Below are 22,903 nucleotides of genomic sequence, written 5' to 3' on the forward strand. Positions count from 1 at the left end.
GGGGTCACCAGGGGACTCCTGGGCTCAGAGTGCAGGTCCCCGCAAACACCCGAGGGCAGCGGAACCAGAGAAAAAGTCCTGCAATAGTGTGGGCCAGGGTGGGGATGGGTGGGGTCCGGGGTCCGGGGAAGGGACCTCAGACCTGCAGCTTCTGCAAGGAGAGTCTGCAACGTGGCTGCCAAGAGCAGAGGAGTGGGCCATGCTGCCCAAGGTCCTGCCACCTACCTTCTGTGTGCTCAGTCGTGTCTGACTCTCTGTGACCCCATGGACTGTAGCCCATTGGGCTCTTCTGTCCATGGAATTTTCCTGGCAAGGATACTGGAGCGGGTTGCCATTTCCTTCTCCAGAGGATCTTCCCGACCCAGAGATGGAACCTGAATCATTTGTGAATCCTGCATTGGCAGGCGGTTCTTTACCCCCAGCAGCACCTGGGAAGCCCCAAGAACACCCCAGAGGGACCAGCCCAGGGTCACTGTGAGCGGCGATCTCCTGGTCTCAAGCCCCCAGGCTTGTCTTCAGACAGAGACCCCGCTCAGGGCAGGGTGGGGCTATGTGGGGAAGGGCTGGGCAAAGAGACCCTGACCCAACTTCCTACTGGGAGATTTCTAGGCATAACATGGGATGGGGGAGAGAGGTGCCCTCCAGCCAAGATACAGGACCGTAAGTCTGGGGACCATCTGGACAGCTCTGGCTGGGAGGGGTGACACCCCTGCTTTGTCACTTACCAGTATGAGTCCAACTCAGGAAGCTGACAGGCTTCTTCTGCTACAGGGGCTACAGGAGCTGCTGCTCCCAAGGCCCCCAGCCTAAGCTGGACTGACCAGGGCCACCCTACAGCCTGAGGATTAGAGTTCTGACCAGGGTGAGAGTTCTCACCCTGGCAGAATGACAGGTGGCCAGACAGGTAATGCCAGAGTGTTGGGTCTGATCTAAAGGGGCCTGGGGTCTGCTATGCCTCCCCAGGTACATGCCTTGTCTACAGGGGCCCTGCCCCTCAGCTCCAATCTACAAGCAGGTCAGCTGGCCCCAGATTGCCAGGGGCCACCAGCCTGCAACCTCTGAGCAGCACAATGGATTCTGCATGTTTTGCTAAGCAGGCCTGGAAGGCTCATGATTACTTCCAGAAAAATGTCTAAGGAAAAAGGGATCCTTAGGATTGCTTACTGGAGAGGGGCACAGAACTCTACTGCGGAAAATGACATTTATAAACCGCAGATGTTCAACCTGTGCTGGTTTGGAGGCTGCCATGGAGGACAGAGCCCGGAGTTCTGGGTCTGGGTGCTACCTTGTGGCTCTCGGACGAGCATCACCCTTGCTGGGCAGAAGGCCCCACTGCGTAGACCCCTGACCCCATATCACCTGAAGCCAAGGCTGCTGAACCCATGCCCCGGAGGAGGGGGTGCTGAGAAGCTGGGGGGAGGACACTCACATTGTCCCTCTGGTCAAAGTCGACGGAGCTGGAGACAGACGTGAGACGCTCATACCGGTCGTGACTGTCCCCGTGCATAGCTGAGGCCACACTGGGGGTGGGGAGATGAGAGATCAGAGAGTGGGTGAGTCTGAGTCCCTGGGGAGCCGGGTGGAGTGGGTGGCGTCCCACTCCAAAGCTCCAGACAAGGCACAGAAAGCGCAGAGGCAGAAGCGTTCAAGAGTGACTGCCCTCTCCCTGCCTCCCTTGAACCCGCACCTTCCCCTCAGGGGCCCTGGGGGGCACTGATGCAGGGATGGGGGAAGGATGGGAGGGTGAGTCTTCATCAGCACCCCATGACTGTTGAAGGAAGTCAGCAGGGCCCTGCAGTTCTGGAGCTGACCAGTGGGGGCTGGGGGAGCAGAGCCAACGCTGGGCACAGGGCAATGGTGGGGGGCGCGTGGTGATGGGGAAGGACACGCTGGACCAAGAGAGCCCCAGAAGGGCCGGGGGCTGGGGGGCTGGGAGGTGTCCCCCACCCTCCCCTTCCCTGACCCCAGAGCTACTGCAACTCCAATGCCAGGCCTATAGACAGAGACGGTGACAGACACAGAGGGCTGCGCTCAGAGCTTCTCTGGCCACCCCCCTCCAGGCCTCCAGAGCAGGTGAGCGGGGAACCCTGGAATAGGAAGAACTAGCTGTTAGGGGGTGAGAAGCCACTGGAGACGCCCAATCTTGTCTCTGCAACCAAGAGGGTTACTGTCCTGTGGGTTCCCAAGGAAGATGGCTCCTCCACCCCAGCCAACTGGGGTGGCAGATGCCCGCACGCGCAGGGCGCACAGGCAGCCGCTTCTCCCAGGCCGGGAGCCGGAGGGAGAGATGGGGGAGTATGGCAGAGACAAGCTGGGGAGCCCCCTGCTCTGCGAAGCACACCACCTGCGTTAATCCGAACATGAGCCTGCAGAGGAGAAAACGGAAAAGAGACACCGGCAATGTGGTAGGAAGAGAAGCATGAAAGAGAAGAAAAAGGAAAGCTGGTTTAGTGGGGGCGAGGGGGCTGCTGCCCCACATACTATTCCTGTTCCACTCGGTCTCTCTCCTGCCGCCGGCGCCTGGGGACAGAGAACAGACAGGGTTAGCGGGGGCCGGGATGGGTCTCCAGGGACTGGCAGGGGACCAAGGCCCAGCTGTGGGTCCCTGTGCCCCCATGCCCGCTCTGGGACCGGTCCCTCTTCATCCCCCACCCCCACCGCCCCCACCAAAGAGGATGAGAGTGGGCTGACTCTCCTTCTATCCCTGAGAAGCGTGGACAAGGTGTATGTGCATGTGTGTGTGTGGGCGTGCAAGTGTGCACACCAGCCTGTGTGTAAGGGTAGGGGAGGGTCCCAGAGCCTTACCTATCTGCATCTGTCACCAAGGCCAGCCGCCCGTAGTCCCAGGCCACCTTCCGGAGGATGGAGAACAAGAACAGCAGTGCCTGAGGAAGGAGGGGGTGGTTGGCAGGATGGGAGGCCATTCACCCCCTGGACTAGCTAGGAGGGCAGGGTAGAGGGGCAGGATTTTTGTCTGAGAAAAGGATGACTCTGGGTGGGATGAAGGTCCGAGGCTGAACTTGGGCTGGGTGATGGGGATTCCCACCTGCAGTCACACGTGGGGAGTCAGGGGGAGTGGTTAGAGTGGTGGGTGTGGGCCAGCTGTGATACAGGGTGTGGTACCAAGGGTGGCGGGGGGCATGTGGGCACTCACAAGGAAGCACATGAAGTCCAGAGCCAGCACGGTGGGGACGCCCCCGAACGGCAGGCCCTGCAGGACGGTGCTGCGGATGCGGGCGCTGTAGCAGTAGTCCTTGGGGCTGCTGCTGTTGAGGGCCATGGTGCCCAGTGTGGCCAGCAGGAAGGGCAGCATGACTGCTACTGCCGCATGGTCCTCCTGGGCAGGGGCGGAGCGGTCAGCCAGGCCTGGCCCTTGCCCCCTTCACGGGCCTGCTTGGGGCTTCGGCAGGGTCGGCGTGGGGAGGGCACAGCGAGGACAGATCACCGGGCTGCCTGGGTGGGTGGAAGCTCTGGCCTCTGGAGATAAGGGCCCAGGAAGGGAGGGTTGAGTCACACAGACTTACTTTCCCTGGCTCTTGGGCTCTGGGTCTGGGGAACTCAGCCTGGGTCCGGACTGGGGCGACCGGTTTTTCTAAGCTGGAAGATGCTCTGAGTCTCTAGCAATTCACCTCCCACCACCTCCATATACACACATACACCCGTTCTCTCCAAACACAAACTGGCTCTCTCTGTCTCTGTATCTCTGTCTCAGGCAGGGGGCAGAGCTGAATCTGAGGGAAGATGGGGAGGGGTCTTAGGTCTGAAGATCCAAGACTAAGTGGAAGGGTCTCTAGGCCAGGGGAAGATGGGTCAGGAGCCAGTTACCTGACCCTGACTGTCTCTTCCTACCCCTGTTAGAACAATGGCATGGTTTCATCTGCTCAGTTTTCAACTCAGTTGACCACCTTCCCAGTATAGCTGGCTTCAAAGTGAGATGTTCAACTTTAAAGTTGGCCATCTGTCCTCAGAGTACGGGTCTGAGGATGGGGTCGGTGGGAAGTCTGTTAAAAAGCAGGACTTCTGCATTTGTGCCACCTGTCTCACTCAGCCCAGCCACACCTGTTTACCCTCATTCTTTTTCCTGGGCCACGGCAGGAGCTACACCTTTCTCTCCTCTGGTTTCCTCATCTCTTTCCAATTTCCTTTTCATCTGAGTTGTAAGGACTACAATTCCCAGCGTGCCCTGCTCCTGCCCCCAGAGCAGGGCAGGCTGGGAATGCCGTGCCCTGCAGCAAGCTTTTCCATTGATTGGCAAAGGAAGGAAGAATGAGCCTGGGGGCCTCTTAACCAGCCCAAGCTCCCTGTAGCCAGGGAAGTGCCTTCTGGCCTGCTTCCCTGACACTGCCAGGCTTTCAAGCCTTCAACGGTCCCAGTGGACGGGTTGGGAGGAGGAGGGAAGGGGCAGCTAGCCCTGATGCCTGGGTTCTGGAAGTGCCTGGGGACCAGCTGGGCAGGGCTCTGGGGAGGCTCCTGGGGTGGAGGAGATGTGTGGGTGCGGTGTCGTGGCCCCACCCCCCGTCCTATAGGAGGGCCCCTGGAGGCCCCTTCTGCTGACAACACTGAAGCTCTGCTTTGTTGGGGGTGGGGGGATCCCTAGGGAAGAAAGGAAACCAGACAAAGAAAGAGAACAACAAACCTAGGAAGGGTGACTGCAGCTCTGGAAGCAAGCAGCCCCCAGCCCCCTGGGCGGCTCAGAGAGCTTCCCCTGCCCACCTGCCAATCCCAGATTTCCCGCTGCCTCTTCCTAACATTTTGACTGCAGGGCAAGAGGCACCAGAGGAGAAGCTGGGTTGTCTGTGTATCTCACTTGGTTCCAGGGAGTCTCTGAAAAGCCTGGGTTAAGAAGGCTAAGGGAATAACTGCCCTGTGCCCTATGCCTTCCCTTTTCCTTTCCAGCCCATGTTGCCTTAAAAAAAAATTAATTCAGTAACTGTAGCAGGTGCCATGTATAGAGTGCCCACTGTTTCAAGAAGCCATACATTTTTCATTTAATCATTAACACTTTGGAGTTGGAATGTCATTCCCATTTTAAGATGAGGGCACAGGACTCAGAGAAGTTAAGTAAGTTTCCCAAAGTCACACTGCTCATAAAATAATGGACCTGGGCATCAAACCTAGGTCAACTTCTTTTTTAAAGCCTGAACACTTTTCAGGGCACCTTGATGCTTTTCTGACATGCCTAGAACAGGATGCTGCAGAAGCTTTGTGAATGCTCATTATGTGTTCTTGGGCTAGGGAACACCAGAGCACTGAGAGAATGTGTGTGTTTAGGTGTGTAAACTTGTGTTGATATGTGTATCTGTGTGTGTGGAGGTGGGGAGCTGGGTGACTACACGGCTATCCTTGGAAATGAAGAGAATTGTTAGTGTCTAAGTGGAGGTGTGTATGTGGGTGTGTCTGGGAGCCTGGGTATGTACATATAAAAAGCCCCAGGAAAGGTTAAAGGTAGGTATAGGTATCTTAGGGCTGTAATAATTGGGGGGCCTCTATACTAGTCCCCCCACCTCTAACTCCCAACTCAAACGCATTTCAGAAATCGATCCAGCCCACACAGACTCCTTGCCTGTTTGTCTCTGAAATTCCAAGGCTCCACCAGGTCAGAGTGTAATGGGTACAAACCCCTGGAGTTACATGCCCCACCTCCCCCATTCTATCTTCTCCACTCGGAGGAAGGTGGAGCATTCTGGGAGCTCCTACATAAGGGAACCCGGAGAGTAGTGAGGGTCAAGGTCTGTGCTTTCGTAACTGAAGTCACCATGTCCGTCTGCCACCTCCCTCTTTACAGTCACAAAGACTCCCTCCTCAGTTACGCTGCTCTTCCCACCTGCACCCTGAAGTAAGCAGGGCATGCTGCCCGTAGGCAGGGGGGGAAGCAGGGACCTGGGAGGAGAAGCCACTCATAGGGAGGTCACAGGGCAGGAAAGGGTGGAGCCAGGGCTGAGGGCTCAGCTTGCCAGCTTGCCGACTGGGTTACTCCAAGCTCTTAATTGTGGAGGCGGGGTTGCTGGGCTGAATTTCACCCTGGGCAGCTGCTCTCAAAGCCTTCACAGAGAGCAGCTGAGAGAAGGGAAGAGACTGAGGCAGAATATTTGGGGGAGAGAGGGACATTTCATCCACTCTACAGGGTTGTCTGAGTCAGTGGTATCCTAGAATTTCTCTGGTCTGACACTGAGGCTTTAGCTGGAAAGGTGTAGGGAGAGTGATGGAGGGTTTTATTTCTAGCTCACTGAAGGTTATTTTATCATCAAGAAGTGTGTGTATGTGGGGGGGGGGAGGTGGTGGGAAGAAAGCTATAAATTAAAAGTTTTTTTCTTAAAGAGTTACTAGGGAAGATTTAATTTAGGACTTGGGATCATAGGAAGGCAGTGTGGTCTGTTGGGAGGAGATAAAGATGGAGACTAGCTCTGTTACTATGTAACCTGGGCCTCAGTCTTTCACTCTGTAACAAATAGATATTAATATCCTCACTCCATCCCTACTAACTTCTGAGAGATGGGCAAAAATGTATCCACAAGTGAGGATAAAAGTAATAGGAAAAGAATGCATTTATCAAATACTTATTTAATTCTTATTTTATGCCAGCACTGTTCCAAGTGCTTTATAAATATCATCTCATTTACTCATCACAACCTTAGGAGAACGATGAGGTTCAAAGAGGGTATATCACTTTCCCAATGACACACAGCTAGTCTGTGATAGATCTGGATACGGACTTAGGCAACCTGGCTCAAGTCTATGCTTTTAACTACAGCACTTTGCGGCCTCAGCTAACAGAGGAGTCACTTCCATCAGGAGGCTGGGGGCTGGGGATTGCCAGTTACAGCTCTGGAGAAATGCCACACCCTATTTCTACCTGTTTGCCTTCCCTCTTGCTTCTAGCTCCCTGGGTTTGTGATTTCGGGTTTTGAAGCAGGTGGAGGGGACAGGCAACAGAGCCTGGTGGCTAAGATCATTGGCTCTAGGATGAGACAGATAATGGCTTCTGACCTGAGCACATTACCTCACCACCCTGGGCCTTGGTTCCCTCAACTATAAATGGAGATAATAATTCAGTCACGTGGTTGTTTTGCAAATTACACAAGATGATTTAGGTGAAGCTCTTAGTACAGTTAAAGGCATAAATGGATTCTAAAAAAAAAATTAGCAATTGTTATCAATAAGTGTGGAATGAAAGGGATTGGTTTAGTGGAGAACTGGTACAAATCAAAATAAAACAGTACTTAGTATGCTAGAACTCCTCAGTCTAGATGGGCTTCTTGTCGAGACATAAGGGCTTAGACTGCTTTCAGGACTCAGCCAGTGAGTGACAGGGGAATGTTTCTAAACTCTTCAAACAAACTGATCCATCCCCAGCAGGCTGGCCGGGGTTGGGGGTGGGGGGAGCATGGGAGGGTGGTGATACACCAGGATGGGTCAGAAGTTCAGAGAGGAGAGCTCTTATTGATCAACTACCAGGCAGGGTGCCAGGCTCTTTACCTGTACTATCTAGATTGATCCCCGTAATTAATCTTGTAAGGAGGTGGTAGTGAGCATACTTTTTATATTGATACTAAGGTACAGAGAAGTTAAGTAACTTGTCAAGGTCACACAGCTAAAGAATGGCAGGGCTGGAATTTGAACCCAGGTCTCCAAGACTGTTATAATTGGAGGGAATTTGTAAGATGTTTAAAAGGGGCTTCTTGGCTACTCACCACCTGCCTTCTGCCTTGCCACATCCCTCCCCTCCCAGAGGCCAAGACCCAACTGGGTGAGCCAATAGCAGGTCCCAGCATGTGCCACCTGGGGCATGCCAGGGCCTGGACCCTCTGGTACCCTGGAAGATAATCACGCTGCCAGTACATCCCCACTGGTAGCCCCCAGCTGGCAGGGCCACTCCCCTCCTCACACGTGCCTGGGAGGCAGGACTGGGGGCTCCTCCTCAGGAGGGGCTGGGGATGCAGACCCAGGGAGAGGCTGGAGAGTGGTCTTGGGTAGGAAGTCCTGGTCTTCCCAATTGTGCGGCCCCCAACCCCCTCACCCCCTTCCAGGAAAGTGGAGTGCTGAGCGGCCACTCTTCCACCCAAGGGACCCAGGCAGGTGGCAGCACAGAGCCCCAAGGGCAGCCGGCCCCTCTGACCTCTCCTCTTCACTTCCCAAGGGTCCTTATCTTTTTGGGGAAGAAGGTGCCAAAGCTTTGGGACTGTCCTCCCTAGGAGGTTAAGGAGGGTTAGAGACAAAGCACGCCCCCTCCCCCCAACAGGGCCTTTGCCCCACTCCGGTTCCGCGAGCCAATCCTTTCCCCACCGCACCCTCCAACGCAGGCCCGGGCGGCTCATGAATGAACTGCACTGTGTGAGGCGCAGGGAGAGGACACGCTCCCGGGGCCAGTCGCCTCCCTAGCCCTCCAACCAGTCCCCAGACCGGCCGAGGGCAGCGGCCGGCCTCGCGCCAGCTCTCGCGAACCCTGCCCTTGCCCGAGCCCGAACCCCCTGCCCCGGGCCGGCTTCGGGGGTACTCGGCCCCTGGAGCCGGGGAATAGATAAAAAGACAACGAGGACATTGGACTTGGCGACCCTTGAATCCAGAACTCGGGGGCGGGGGCGGCAGATTCCCTACCGCGGCGGCGGGCTGATCGGGCGCAGCTGGAACCCCGGAGGGGCGCGGAGGGGACGCGCACCTGGACGGGTCAGGTGGGGAGGAGAGTGGTGCTAGGGGACCGGGGGCGGAGGTCCCACCCCTTGGATCTCTCGAGGGGTGGGGACAGAGGCCGGAGTACCTCTGGACCCCAGGCAGGGGTCGGAGGACTCACACGATAGGCTCCGGATGGTGCCGGGGTTAGGGGCAGCGCGCGGCACCCCTGGGTCCCGCGGGCCCCGGGCACCTCTGGGTCCCGCAGGAGGTTGAAAGGGAGGGGACGCGCAGCTGAGATCGGGGTTTTTCTTTAAGGTGGTGGTGGGATCCTCAAAGAAAAGAGAAGGGGCTGGGGAAGGGTCGCGTACTCACCCCCAGGCGCAGACTCGGCTCCTGCTCCGAGCCCCGGGTTGGGGCGGGGCGGGGCTGGGGGAGGGGGAGGGGGAGTCGCTGGGCGGCTGGAGCTCCGGGCTCCTGCGGCGGCCGCGGCAGTGTCTGGGGGAGGGGGAGCGGGAGGAGGGAGGGGGAGCTGGAGGAGGGGGCGGGGCCGCGCAGGCCACACCTCCACGCCAGGACACGCAAGGCGCGCGCGCACCCTCAGATTGACGCCCTCCCGGCTGGGTCCGCCGCGCAGGCGCAGAGCGAGAGGCCGCGTGGGGGGGAAGAGGGCGCCCGGCCAGTGGGGCCCGCGGCGGGATATTCCTGGGCGGCGAAGGCGGTATGGAGTGTGTATGGGGGGAAGGGACGTCACGCTCCTGACTTTCTGCTTCCCGTCTTCCTTTCTTCCCGGCTGGAGCCGTAGCGCGCTCCCCCGGTGTGGGTGAGGAAGGGCCGGAGTGCGGGGATCGTGGGCCTTCTAGGGGCAGAGGGTCCCGACGGGGAGGGAGGCCTCTGACCCGGACCCTGCTCCCTCCCACTCTTCGAAGGCGGCTCCGCTCTCTGGGGCCTCTGAGACCCCGCGCCCCTGGCCCGCTCTCACCTGCTTTTTCTGGGGCTGGGGCGGGCTGCCGCCAGGCTTCACGAGGTGGCCTAGGCCGATCAGTCTGGCACGGCTCCTCCGGTTTGTCTTATTTCTCTCGTTCTCCCTTTCCTTTCCCTACTTGGGTCTTGAGATGACTTTCTGACTGTTTTGCCAGGCGCTTCTCTGGTGTGGAGAGTGAGTCCACCGCTTTCACGGTCATGCCGATGAGTGGCTCCCCCGGCTCCAGGGGGTTCCCTGGTTTCTCATTTCACCCGAGGCTGCATCTGCCAGGGATTAAGACTGGAAAGATGAGAGAGAGAGAGGGGTGTGTGTGTGTGTGTCTGCGCGTGTGCATAACTCCTGTATGTTACCCACAAAATAGATGACAAAGGCATACAGAATACCAACTTGTTCGTTTAATTGTGGGCTCATGGAAGGCTTTCTTCAAGCTTGAGAACAAGCTTGCGGACAGAAGGGAAATACTGCTTTACGTGGTGGACAGTAAATGAACTTTGCCACCCTAAGAGATTGATGGGCTGAATTTATAAAGAGGTTAATAAAACAGCATATGATGGAGACACTTTGGGTTACTGGGGGAAAGCTGGAAGTTGGCAGATACTTGTGGGGTTGCTGGACAGAAAATGGGCACTGCCTATTTGGTTGTGGTTGGTTAGTGTGTCTGCTCTCTGCTGGGTTTTTCAAGGGCTCATTAGTAGCTTGTGGAAGGCACTGGTAAGGTTTACATGCAGTTCAAACTGAATTCCCATTCCAGCTGTGCCATTGGTTAGTTGGAAATCAATTTAGTGGATCATGGCCATCATTTAAGAAAAGTGAAGTAGAATAGAAAATATCAGTGCATTGTACTTAGGAAGGGTAAATATTGTTTCTGGACACCTGCTTCAAGTATACACATGTGAAAGTGTATGTGAGTATATTAGGAGGTGTTATACAATGTGTTTCTGTGTGTCACCAAAGTTTGAAGCGCTTTGATTTCCTGTGTTCTCCTGTTTGTGGTCCTGCCTTCATCAACCTGATTTTTCAGTCATTTAAAATTGTCTTGTGAGGATGCAGTCAGGACAGCAGGGATATGTAGTAAGGAGCAAGGTAGGTTGGTTTTTTCAGGGAGGCTGTGCTAGAGGAAAATTCACTTTTCACTCATGGGATTATGTACAGTGGAAGAAAGAGGATTTTGTTGGAGTAGGAAATGTTGCTTAGGAAGGACAGAAAGGGAGATGGGGTTAAGCCATGTTTGGCAGACTGCCTGGTGGGAGGAGTCTTTGTAGGCTTGGATTCTGGGAGCTGTTTTGGGTAGGAGCAAGCAGTTTGGAGAAGGCAATGGCAACCCACTCCAGTACTCTTGCCTGGAAAATCCCATGGACGGAGGAGCCTGGTATGCTGCAGTCCATGGGGTCACTAAGAGTCAGACACGACTGAGTGACTTCACTTTCACTTTTTACTTTCATGCATTGGAGAAGGAAATGGCAACCCACTCCAGTATTCTTGCCTGGAGAATCCCAGGGACAGTGGAGCCTAGTGGGCTGCCGTCTATGGGATCGCACAGAGTCGGACACGACTGAAGCAACTTAGCAGCAGCAAGCAGTTTGGATGACAAGGAATCTTCTCTTTGTGTTGTTGTTTTTCCCTTGTGTGGAATTGTCCATTTTACCCTTAGAGCTTCTTGGATATGTATTTCCTATGGAGCTTTTTACATATTGTGTTGATTTTATGGTTGTAGAGCTGGTGCGATCCCTTGCCGAGTAGCGCTTGTAATGGGTATCTGGAAAGTGGAAGTGCAGCCCATGTTACCTGGTTTGGGGACCCCTGAGGATCACTAGAAGGTATTTCTCATGTATTATTATCTTTTTAATAATGCAGTTAGGTATGTTAACATGTGGTAGATTCCTGATCGATTTCTGCCTGTGCCTAGTTAAGGGTCACCACATATTAAGAGGAAACATTTCAGAAAGCCCGAAGTGAGAATTGAATTGAGTACACTGTGGAATACATGAAGGGACAACGGCCAAAATGTTTTATTATTGCCCCTGAATATGAATGGTACAAACCTTCCCTGGAATTCATATTTCAGAAGGGAGCCTGTTGGGCCCTGAACATAATTATTTATAGATTCTCCACAGCATTTAACATCTTACATGATGCAAGAGTCCTTTGAAGCCTGTCTCACCCCACTCTTGTCTTGGTGTTATGACACCTGGACCCACATAAGATGGATTTTCCTATTGTTACTGGAATAGTTTTTAAGGCCATGAAGGGGCTTGGGAGGGTCTCAGAAATCAGGTTACAATTGATCTTCCTTTTTAGAAGCTGACGGTTTGTTCTGGGTTGTGGCTCACCCTGGTGCAATTTTACACATGTGTTAACAATGACAACCAGCTGTGTGAGAAGGCTATGATTCAGATCCCAGAAACGTTGCTCTGGGTCAAGTAATGTGCTCTCTTCTTAAGAAAGGTGCCAGGGGACTCCCGTGGTGGTCCAGTGGTTGAGACTCTGCCTTGCAATGCATGAGACACTGGTTTCATCCCTGGTCTGGGAACTAGGATCATGTGTGATGTGTAACAACTAATTCCGTGTATGGTAACTATGCAGCCAGATAAATAATTAATTAAAACAAAAAAAGGTGCCAGGTAGCCTATTATTCCCCGATGAAACACAACTCAGAATGGGAAAGTTTCCTTGTCAAAAGCTTAAAAAAAATCATCTATGTCATTAGAAAAGAGGGACCACTTTTCCATATCTACCTTTTAAAAAAAGTTACTAATTTATTTGGTTGTGCTGGATCTTGGTTGCTGCACGGGCTTTCTCTAGTTGTGGTAAGCGAGCTTCTCATGGTGGTGGCTTCTCGTTACGGATTACATGTTCTAGGGCACAAAGGCTTCTGTAGTTGGGGCACGTGGGCTTAGTAGCTGTGGCTTCCAGGCTCTAGAGCACAGGCTCAGTAGTTGTGGCATGGTTCATGGGCTTAGTTGCTCCAAGGCATGTGGGATCTTCCCAGACCGGGGATGGAACCTGTATCTCCTGCATTGACAGGTGGATTCTTATCCACTGCTCCACCAGCAAAGCCCTTCTATGTCTACCTTAAGCTGAAACACACTTTCAGGACTGAGGGATCTTTGATACCCATAATGTTGCCCTGAGAATCGGGAAGTGAGGCTGTTCTCACTGGTCAGAATCCAGAGAGGGATTCCCCTGCTTGAAAACAGTCCCTTTTGTGAGTGAAGCTAAAACACTTTCATTTCCATGCCTCCTTGCTCTTCCCAATGACCCCTGCTTGACAGAGTCACTGAGGCCTGGAGAAGTGGATTCCAAGGTCATAGACTTGGCAGGAGAAGAGGGGAGGCGAGGGTGGAGGAGATACCTTTTCTTTGGGCTTTTCATCCCACCCCAACCACCTCCCCCGCAACTTTGCCTGCCCATCTGACATCTCCATAAACCTAGCTCCTTGCCACTGGCTTAGTAGAGGTAATTAAGTAGAATTTAACTTTGCCTTGTACAGTTTTTCCCGGTTTGACCATACCAAGAATGTTAAACTTCTGGAAATACAGGTGTTTGCACACCTGTGAGGTGGGGATGGCAGGGGATCAAAGCTAGAATAGATTAAAACTTACATATTGAAAAACCAACTTGAATATCAAGAGCTGTCAGATATTTTTAAGAACCATGATTTTAAATACTCCTGTAACAAAGTGAAATATACAAGTTAATAAACACATAAAGGTAAATAAACAGAGACAAGAACCCTGGAAATGTTTTTTTCTTCGTGAGTCAGCTTGAGAACTGGACAGAATTCCCTGGTGGCCCAGGGGTTAGGATGCCAAGCTCTCACTGCTGAGGGCCTGGGCTCAGTCCCTGGTCGGGGAACTAAGATCCCACAGGCTGTGCAACCGCACGGAAAAGAACATACTCCACACAGTCCAAGTACTCTTTCTCCTCTCTCAAAGCTGCCACGTAATCTTTTAAAATTCAAAACAGTTGTCTTTATTTTCAGTAGCTACCTCCTGTATACACAGCACAGCCTAGGACCAACTCTGAAGCTGATTCTGATACACCTGCAAAGGTGTGAGTTTTCACAGTTGCTACTATCAAGAAGCAAACATCCAGGACTTCCCCCAAAGAAAAAAAAACAACGGAGAGTTGGGGTCCTCATTGGTAGCCATGGTAGAAACAGCACATCGAGCTATTGAGGGATGTTTGCTTCTTTTTTAAAAAGTTTGTTGGCTAAGCTGCATGGCATGTAGGATCTCAGTTCCCCAGCCAGGGATCGAACCTGTGCCCCGTGCAGTGCAAGTGCAGAGTCCTAACCACTGAACCACCAGGGAAATCCTGACTGTTTGCTCCTCGATGGTAGAAACTGAAAACTCACACCTTTGCAGGTGTATCAGAATCAGCTTGAGAGTTGGTCCTAGGCTGTGCTGTGTGTAGAGCAGATATCTATTGAAAAGATGGCTGTTTTGAGTTTTAAAAGATGATGTGGCAGCTTTGAGAAAGGAGGAAGAGTACTTGGGACTGTGTGGGGTACGCTCATTTCTGTAAAGTTCATTGGTGGTTAAAGCAGCACTTTACCTGCTCAGGTATTGTGCGGGGTGTGGTAGAGACAGCTCTCTACCCTTCCTCCATTCCTAGGACAAGTCACTTAGCAATTCTGACTTAATTTCTCCATCTACAAAAGAGCACTCTTGAACCTTCAGAACTGTTCAGAAATCCTTAGTGTAATCAACCCTCCCCAAACGGTTGCCCTTTGTCATCTGTCTTTGTGTTTCTGTTGGGTGCTCGGGAATGAAGTCAACCAAGAAAGTGATCTGTGTGAAAATACTTTGAGAATTGTGAGATGGTGTATAAACACAAAACCACTGAAAGAGACTCCTTCCCCAGCAAAACAGTAATGAGTATTTAAGCAACTTATTAAGAGTACTTTTTGGTCCAGAATGATTGGGGCGAAACCTGCAGGAGATGGGAGGAGCTGTCTGCATGACAGGGTGACGGGTCCAAGAAGGTCTCTCTCTCTCCTTTTTTTTTTTTGATTTGTTGAAGCTGCCAGGCCTCAGTGTTTTCCTGCTTTAATGAAGAAGTACATTTATATCTTTATGCTAGGCAGAGTTTGTCTGTTTTGTGGCCAGACCTTGCATTTAATTTCTCTTAGTGTTTTTCCCTTCTTCCACTTACTAACAGAATCTCCTTTAAACTGTCCTTTGTGACTGTGCTGAGCTCTTGGTTTTCCCTCTTCTTTAGAACCCAGACCTAAAGAGGGAAATTGTCAGGGTAGAAACAATGTATAAATGTACATGGATCTGTGATACTAAGTACAATATTTTGCTGATCCTAAAGCTCACGTAGGCTTCCCATGTGGCGCTAGTGGTAAAGAACCCACCTGCCATTAAAGGAGACGTAAGAGGCACTGGTTCGATCCCTGGGTCAGGAAGATCTCCTGGAGAGGGGCATGGCAACCCACTCCAGTATTCTTGCCTGGAGAATCCCATGGACAGAGGAGCCTGGTAGGCTACAATCCATGCGGTTGCAAAGAGTCGGACAGGACTTAAGTGAATTATTACGCACACATGCAAAGCTCAAGTAATGGTACTTTCTAGCTTTCTACAAAGCATCCCTCTGCTTTTTTAGTTCAGTCTGTCTGTATTAAAATTAGCTAAAAATGAGCTCTCAGTTTCTAGGAAGCTCCCCCAAGCCAGTGGAAGGCTGAATGAAGGGCACAGGAAAGACCACCAACTCTCTGATATTGAGTCTCTCTAGACCTGGACGGTGAATTGCAATTGCAGGTAAATAGTATTCATTTAACAGATGCTCACTGAGCTGCATTTGTGTGCCCAGCACTGTTGTAGATCCTGAGCAGGCAGCTCTGGACAGGGCAGGCACCACTCCTGCCCTCACAGAGTCCAGTGGGACCCACCCTAACCTGAAGTGAAGCCAAGTGAAAAACTCACTGTGTGTCCCTGAAATCCGCAGTCCTCCCTGATCTCCACAACTGAAGGGAGAGCTTAAACCAGGGTGGAGAATAAGCACGACTCTTGGGTTTTATTAAGTAATTTCTCTCTATCTCTCTCATCTTCTTCCTCTTGCCCTCCCCATTCCCCCACCACCAGCGGTTGTGATTCATGTGCTAAACCTGGAGGACAGTACTCCGTGCTGACCAGGAAGCGACTTGAAAAGCCATCTCTGGCACCATAGTCTTCCAAATACTTAGCCTCCTCTGAGTGAGAGTGTAGAGGAGGAAATACCATTGGAGTTAGCTTCCTGTGCAAACACAGGGCTCAGAATAACGTTGTTTGTGAAACAGAGCAGTATATATAGTCTGATCCGAAGTGGATCAGGGCCTGTGTCTACAGGATGGATTTATCCTAAGAAATAGCATCAAGGTCAGTCAGAGTTGCTGTGAAGTAAATTACTGCCTCCAGCACTCCTCCCTGGTCTGAACCAGTTGTTCGGTGGTGGGATGAGGGGTTTTCCACAGTAGCAGTGAGGGCGCCAGGCCCAGCAGATGATTCCAGGGGCCGTTAGGCGCAGCATGGGCTCATCCTCCCACGACTAGCACCATGGGTCTCCTAAAGCCTGTTTGCATGTGACGTGTGGGTTCCAGGCCCAGGAGATGACTCCAGGGGCCGTTAGGCGCAGCATGGGCTCATCCTCCCACGACTAGCACCATGGGTCTCCTAAAGCCTGTTTGCATGTGACGTGTGGGTTCCAGGCCCAGGAGATGATTCCAGGGGCCGTTAGACGCAGCATGGGCTCATCCTCCCACGACTAGCACCATGGGTCTCCTAAAGCCTGTTTGCATGTGACGTGTGGGTTCCAGGCCCAGGAGATGATTCCAGGGCCGTTAGACGTAGCATGGGCTCATCCTCCCATGACTAGCACCATGGGTCTCCTAAAGCCTGTTTGCATGTGACGTGTGGGTTCCAGGCCCAGGAGATGATTCCAGGGGCCGTTAGACGTAGCATGGGCTCATCCTCCCATGACTAGCACCATGGGTCTCCTAAAGCCTGTTTGCATGTGATGTGTGGGTTCCTGATAAACAGATGAGATTTCCCTTTGTGGAGCCATGGGTGGGGGAATCTGTCTATTGGCTACCTCATTTATTTTATTCATTAAATATTTATTGCATTCCCACTCTGTGAGGACCTGCTGGGATCCTTTGCTAGGGTGGCTGTGGAGGGGACCACAGCTTTTTTTTTTTAATATACAAATATATTTGGTTCTTTTATGCTTTCAGGTGCGTAGGAATGCTTACTGCTGTCCACTGGATGTCTTTAAGTCCTTTGGGTCTGGAGGTCACTATCAGATCCACCAAAGACCTAGTGAAAAGTCTCTGAATTGGGCCTTAAATGGAGGTGCTCCCTGGAGATGGGAATGTGTTACTCTTGTGTTTGAGGGCAGTACAAATAATCCTGTGTGTGTGTGTGTGTGTGTGTGTGTCTGTGTGTGTCCTGAATTCCTGTAGAGAGTTCAGATACCACGTTGTCAAGATCTCTGTGGTCTCTGAGTTTTGGATAGTGAGTAGCAAGAACTGGAATGTTAAGGGATATCAGCCTTATCTAAAAAAAAAAAAAAAATCCAAATGTATTCCACATCTGAGTTTGGTGATGAAAGTTGGCGCCACGGAGTTCCTTGGCACAGAAGCCCGGATGTCCTTGGTGCACAGGAGGGGCGGCAGCGGACGCTGCAGCCTCATACAGAGCTACTCGGAGCAGGTGTGTTTGGAGCCAGGGCTGCTGAGTTGGGCAGAGGTGAGCCCAGAGGGTGGGGGTGGCTTTGAGCAAGGCGCAGAGAGGCGGGCCGGGGTGTAATTTGTGTACAGACCGCCCTACAGGCTTCTGGGAGGTGCCTTGAATGGGAGAGTTTGTTATTCCCAAGGCAGGGAAAATTCTGGGCAGCCCGTAGGCTCCTCTGCACTTGGACTCCCATGAGTACCGTGGAGGAAATGGTGCCGAGTGGAGAGGCTGGGTGTTGCAATCCTCAGGAGAGGGAATGGGGGTGCCACCGGGCTCGCTTGGGGGTTCTGAGGAGCCTCTTTTCTCCCAGGAGAGCGAGCAGGGGCCCCAGAGTGAGATGGGGAGGCTTGGCTGAGACTGAACATAGCGGCAACCTGGGCCAGAAGGACTGCTTTTCAGAGCTCTTTTTTTAAAAAAATGCAAATTTTCCATTATTGTTCAGTGTGTGGAGCTCTTCTTGCCACCTACACTACAAATTGTCATCAAAACCTAAATTGGATAAAAGTGAATAAGTTTCACCTGCTGTTTGTCTACGTTTCAGTTGACTCAGCAAGCACTGAGTTGGTTGGGGCTGAGTAAAACATGCCTGAGATAACAGTATTCCCGATGGAACAAAGATGATCTAATGACTGGAAAAATACTAACATTTAAATTGAAGTTACCATGTTAACTCCACTGAATAAGAGAGTGTGGGTTCAGGAAGCCAACTACTGCCATTCAGATTTCAGCTTCTGTTGCTCCTGGCTGTGCAACTTGGGCAGATTATCTAACCTCTCTGGACCTCATTTCCTCAAGTATAAAGTAGGGTGAATAATAGTGCCCATTTCATAGTTTTGGGGAAACTTAAATGAGATGATAATGGAAAGTGCTGAGACACAGTGTAAGTACTCTACCGAATCCATTTTCCTAAAGGAAGCAGCAGAAAAAGACCAGGTGACCCCCAAAGCTGTTCCTCGCCCCGAGCCCCACTGTGAAGTGGGCTTTGTACAGAGAGTGAGGCCACCCAGCGTGGAGGGAAGACCCTTGGGCAAAAGCTGGGTCCACTTCTGGTTCTGCTTGTGCCCTTGGCTAGTTACAGGGCTTAATGCAAGTCCCCATCTCTCTCTCTCATCTCAGCTTCCTCATCTTCAAAACGGATGTGATATGATGACGATGATGATGGAGAGGGCTGATAGGTATTGAGCGTGGACATTGGGCTCCATGCTTTGTGTGGTTTACCTCACGACCGCCCTGTGAGTAGGTGTTACTGGTGGGGAAACCCCGAGTTGGGGAAGCCGAAGCTGATAGTTCCTTGTCCAGGGCCACGGAGCTGTGAAGGGAAAGCTGGCATCATCTGGTAGTCTTTGGTTCTGTGTCAGTTTTTAATAGTTCTATAAGTTGACCATCTTCTTTTGCATGTAATTTTCTGATCATTTGGGCCACTCTTCCTTGGGTTGTCTTAAGGAAACACTGGCAAATAAGCTTGAGGTTTGAGGTTAAATCGTAGTTAATAAGCATTTCTGGAGTGTTTAGGTATTTCTGTGAAAGTAAATAGTGAGTTTTCCCCACCTTTACTAAATAAAATCTTATCTAAGGTGCTTTGAACTTAGGCAAGGTAGAGCTATGTGTAAATACAGTGGTAGAGGCTTTCTCAGTAGAGCTCTTGAATGAGGCCCTCAGTGGCCAAACATTTGGGTGGAAAACAGGCATGTTTTGCAGCTGGAATTACCAGTCAGTTGTAGATTTTTCTTAAATATTGCCCTCACTGACACCCGGGCACTGCGGAAACCTGGGGATGGGCCCTAGTTTTTGGTGCCAGGGAGCCTCGGGCTTGAGGCTCTGCAGGCTGGAGTCACCAATGTTGGACTGGTGTTTACTCTTTTATCTCCACCTTGTTCTCCCAAGCCCCACTTGCAGCTGCCGTGTGGGGTAGGTAGTTTCCCTGATCCAAATAGAGACCGAGGTCACTGACTTGGCGAGGGCGTCCTTTGCACTGCTTTGCTAAACCTGAGCTGTCCAGGTATCTGGCTCTTACATTTGAGGGAAAGGTGATGTGGTGGCGAACAACCTGGGTGGTTCCTCCAGGTAATCTGCTCTCCTCCGAGGAGTGGAAGTTCTGATTTCAAGAGGCACTTGAGTGTCAACAAGGGGCCAGCATCCTCTGTGGAGGATGTGGGAAGTGGTCCCTGCCTGGCTGTGTCCCATGGGATTCCTTTTTTCCTCCTGCCCGTGGAAGTGATGTAATGGTGAAGGCACTCACTGTGCTCTTGTGTTACCCTCAGCAAGAACTGCTGTGGGCCATTCCAGCCCTCTGACCCCAGTTAGAATATGAATCAGCAAAACTGTTGCTGGAGTTCATCTAATCATCTGCCTATCTTTTAACCACTAAGATTTATATTTAGTGACTAATGATCTTGTGCTCAAAGTGCCATCTCCCACACAAGTCCCCAATAGTCTTTCAAAAAAAACAAAACAGAAACCAAATATACCAAACTATTGGCTCTGAGTGAGGACACTGACGTAGAAATAAATCCTTGCCCCTCTCTTGCCCTGCAGGAGTTGCCATCTTGGGATCCCATGGCTTTTTCTAGCGGGCTCTGGGGCCCCTGCGTCCACATGAGCAGAGCATTCAGCCAGCGCTGTTTCAGGTAACTTTTCCTAATGAGTTCTTCAAGCTGTGTCTTTGAGTAAGCCTCCCATCAGGACTGGGTATTGTGATTAGAGTGGCAGTGGACACTCAGGGAGGTGGGCGTGGGGTCCGGGGAGACTAAAGGAATAGATCGAGCTGGGGTTTGGGCAGCCCAGGTTGGGGGGGGGGGTAGGTAAAGGGGTGATGGTGCTGTTGGGGGCGGGACTGGGAATGGACCTGGAGGAAGATGAACCCTCCACGCCTACCAGACTCTTCCAGTGAGAATGCTGTCTCTTGACCCTGTTGTTCCCTAAGTGCGTTAAAACCTTCTCTTTTAAGAATAAATATCTGTGTATTTATGTGTATAACTGAATAACTTTGCTGTGCATGTGAAATTAAAACATTGTACTTCAGTTTAAAACATATATATAAGTGAATAAAAGTAGAGGGCAAAACTCTTTTAAAAATGGAATATATGTATTTTTACATCACAGGCTTATGACCACTCAAGCATGATGAAAGTGTGGCAGCCTCCCCCTTCCCGTTTAGATGCTAAGCCAGGGCAGAGAGTGCAGGTTGCATTCCTGTTGGCAAACATGCCTTTTGGCCCTGTTCGTGCACTCATTCCGCAAGCGTTTACTGAGCCCTGTGCCTGGGTTTGGTCATAGAGAGATGAATAAGACTTGCTTCCTGCCCTGGCAGAGTTCTCACAGTTGGCCATGGGAGCAAAGTTGGAAACAAATAACTCTAAGAAAAATGTGACCAGTTTAATAATAGAGGCTTGTGCAGTTCTTTGGAAGGCTCAAGACAGGGGCTGCTAATAGAGGAGGAAGAGGGGGAAAGGGGGAGGAGGTGGACAGAGGCTGCCTTCCTGGAAGGGAAGTGAGGGCAGGCCCTGTCCCAGCCCCCAGAGAGGGCCATGAGGCTGGGCAGGCTTGGAGAGCTCCGGGGGTTCCCGGCCCTGGGGCTCAGAGCAGATGTGTGAGTGGCGGGAGGTGGAGGACCTGAGGAGACAGGCACGTTAGGACCAGGTTGTTGACAGTGTAGTCAAGGGGAACCACTGAACAGTCCCCAGCAAGGGAGTGGCCTCCACTTTATATTCTAAAAAGAGGTCTTGGTTGGCAGAGTGAGGTGCGCAGGGAGCTGGTTAGGACACGAACATAATGGTTTGGTGTAAAAGTGTGAGCTGCTGGATGAAGGAATTTGTTGATGGGGTGGAGGGGAGGGTCAGAGGTGTTCAGGAGGTGGTGCCAGTAGAGGTTGGATGGAGAGAGGTTTATGGCTCGTGAGCTAGAGTTTCTGGAGAAGCCGCTGTCTCGGCAGAAAGCCCACCAGCTGGAGGAGGCTTGCGGGGGAGGCGATGAGGTCACTGTGGAACCGACCAACACATGAGGAGCTTGGAGTGGAACCGCAGGACTGGAAGCTAGGCAAGGCCTGGGGCTGGAGATGGAGTTCACTAGTTGGAAAAAACAGGAATAGGTGACATCGCCCAGGGCAGGCAGGTAGAACGAGAGAAGAGGACCGCGGGTCACCCCAGAGAACCAGCACTAGGGTCCTAGTGGCAGAGGAAACTAGAATTCCACTGTCATCAGCTGGCTCAATAGTAACTCATTTGCCTTTAATAGTACTCTTTCTAGTGGGGGGAAATTAAAATATTATTAGCTTATTTTCAGTTTCTGCTGTGCTGTGTCATGGGACTCCCTAGGCAGACATACCCACTCGGATCTAATGGTTCCCAGCACCATGCAGATGGGACATCTGGGAGTCAGTGTTTTCAGGGGAAGCAGGTTTTGCAGGCTCGGCAGGGGCAAGGCCTGGCCTGTAAGGTATTCCCTTAATCCTCCAAGGCCTGTTGGAAACCAGAGGCTTTAAATTAGGGCTGCCATGCCACTCACTGTAACAGAATATTGGGTTCCCTCTAGAGCCCACCCAGATCAAGGTCCTGACCCGGCAGCAGAAGCTGTAAGGAACTTCTTAACAGTGAGGACGCCGCCGGTGTCAGGGCCCTGCTGATGTGCGCACTGCCAAGCCGGGCCTGGCAGAGGCCGCTGCACCCTGACCGGCAGAGCTGCAGGCCTTAGACTTTCCTCCTCTTCCACCAGCACCACCGGCAGCCTTGGCGCAATTCAGAAGATGACGCGAGTGCGTGTGGTGGACAACAGCACCCTGGGGAACACCCCTTACCATCGCCCTCCTCGCTGCATCCACGTCTATAACAAGAACGGCGTGGGCAAAGTGGGCGACCGGATCCTGCTGGCCATCAAGGGGCAGAAGAAAAAGGCGCTCATCGTGGGGCATCGCATGCCTGGCCCCACAATGACCCCCAGGTTTGACTCCAATAACGTGGTCCTCATCGAGGACAATGGGAACCCGGTGGGGACCCGAATCAAGACACCCATCCCCACCAGCCTCCGCCAGAGGGAAGGCGAGTTTTCCAAGGTGCTGGCCATCGCTCAGAACTTCGTGTGAGCGGAGCCCAGGCGCCGGCCACAGGGGCTCGTGGATGGAGCCGTTCTGAGAACTGCGCCTCTGCTGAGAGGGAGCCCGGGAATGGTGTCCTGTGGGAAAATAAATGCTTCCATGTACGTTTCTTCCTGAGCTTTCTGGCTGTGGCTGTGGGGTAAATGACACTGGAACGGCTAAAAGATGCCACTCGAGACGGTTGGTCTTTGCCCTCAGTAGCCTGTGAGCTCACCCGGGATTATCAGGTGCTGGAAAATTGAAGTACAAGCTGAATGCCAATTTGTAGATAAAACAGTAGAGCCTCACTTTCTAGCCAGGCAGACTACTTACTTGCCTTCCAGAATGTCATCTCCCTGCGTCAGAGGGCTGGAGGTGCTCAGTAAAGGTGACTGGATTACTGGGTGAGTGTGAGTGAAGCAGGGGACCGATTCTTCCAGCAGACCGTGGGCTCCCCGCTCTGGGAGAGCCCGCCCAGCCTTCCTTCCTCCACCACAGGTTGCCCTCTGCTAGGCCCCCACTGCTGCT

The 22,903-nt window shown here is 52.2% G+C and overlaps 2 protein-coding genes and 1 non-coding gene across 10 annotated transcripts in view; 1 reads left to right on the top strand and 2 right to left on the bottom strand.

The window, feature by feature from the left end:
* Positions 1 to 9,828, bottom strand: part of TMEM63B (transmembrane protein 63B) — a 24,898-nt gene extending 15,070 nt beyond the window's left edge. The window contains exons 1-5 of one of the 4 annotated variants that reach the window (XM_055571297.1): positions 9,590 to 9,828; positions 3,155 to 3,337; positions 2,806 to 2,885; positions 2,482 to 2,520; positions 1,430 to 1,520 (exon numbers count right to left, since the gene is read on the bottom strand). In XM_055571297.1, coding sequence (XP_055427272.1) covers positions 1,430 to 1,520; positions 2,482 to 2,520; positions 2,806 to 2,885; positions 3,155 to 3,313 — 369 coding nt within the window. In that variant the 5' untranslated portion in view covers positions 3,314 to 3,337; positions 9,590 to 9,828. Of the gene's footprint in view, positions 1 to 1,429; positions 1,521 to 2,481; positions 2,521 to 2,805; positions 2,886 to 3,154; positions 3,478 to 8,982; positions 9,102 to 9,589 lie in introns of those variants that run through there. The other 3 variants (XM_055571296.1, XM_055571299.1, XM_055571298.1) reach the window with 3 other exon arrangements.
* Positions 9,179 to 22,513, top strand: MRPL14 (mitochondrial ribosomal protein L14). 5 transcript variants are annotated; one of them, XM_055571311.1, is made up of 6 exons: positions 9,205 to 9,328; positions 11,307 to 11,409; positions 15,246 to 15,357; positions 16,809 to 17,286; positions 19,843 to 19,934; positions 22,018 to 22,513. In XM_055571311.1, exons 4-6 carry the CDS (start codon positions 16,921 to 16,923, stop codon positions 22,382 to 22,384), a joined length of 825 nt encoding a protein of 274 aa, XP_055427286.1. In that variant the 5' UTR covers positions 9,205 to 9,328; positions 11,307 to 11,409; positions 15,246 to 15,357; positions 16,809 to 16,920; the 3' UTR covers positions 22,385 to 22,513. The 5 variants fall into 5 exon arrangements, with proteins under 5 accessions (XP_055427290.1, XP_055427286.1, XP_055427288.1 ...); XM_055571313.1 differs by lacking the exon at positions 16,809 to 17,286; XM_055571312.1 differs by lacking the exons at positions 15,246 to 15,357; positions 16,809 to 17,286.
* On the bottom strand, positions 13,833 to 13,905 carry TRNAA-UGC (transfer RNA alanine (anticodon UGC)). The gene has a single exon. It is a non-coding gene; the product is annotated as a tRNA-Ala (tRNA).
* Positions 22,514 to 22,903: the final 390 nt, after the last annotated feature.

This window comes from Bubalus kerabau, chromosome 3, assembly GCF_029407905.1.
Source record: "Bubalus kerabau isolate K-KA32 ecotype Philippines breed swamp buffalo chromosome 3, PCC_UOA_SB_1v2, whole genome shotgun sequence".
NCBI lineage: Eukaryota > Metazoa > Chordata > Mammalia > Artiodactyla > Bovidae > Bubalus > Bubalus kerabau.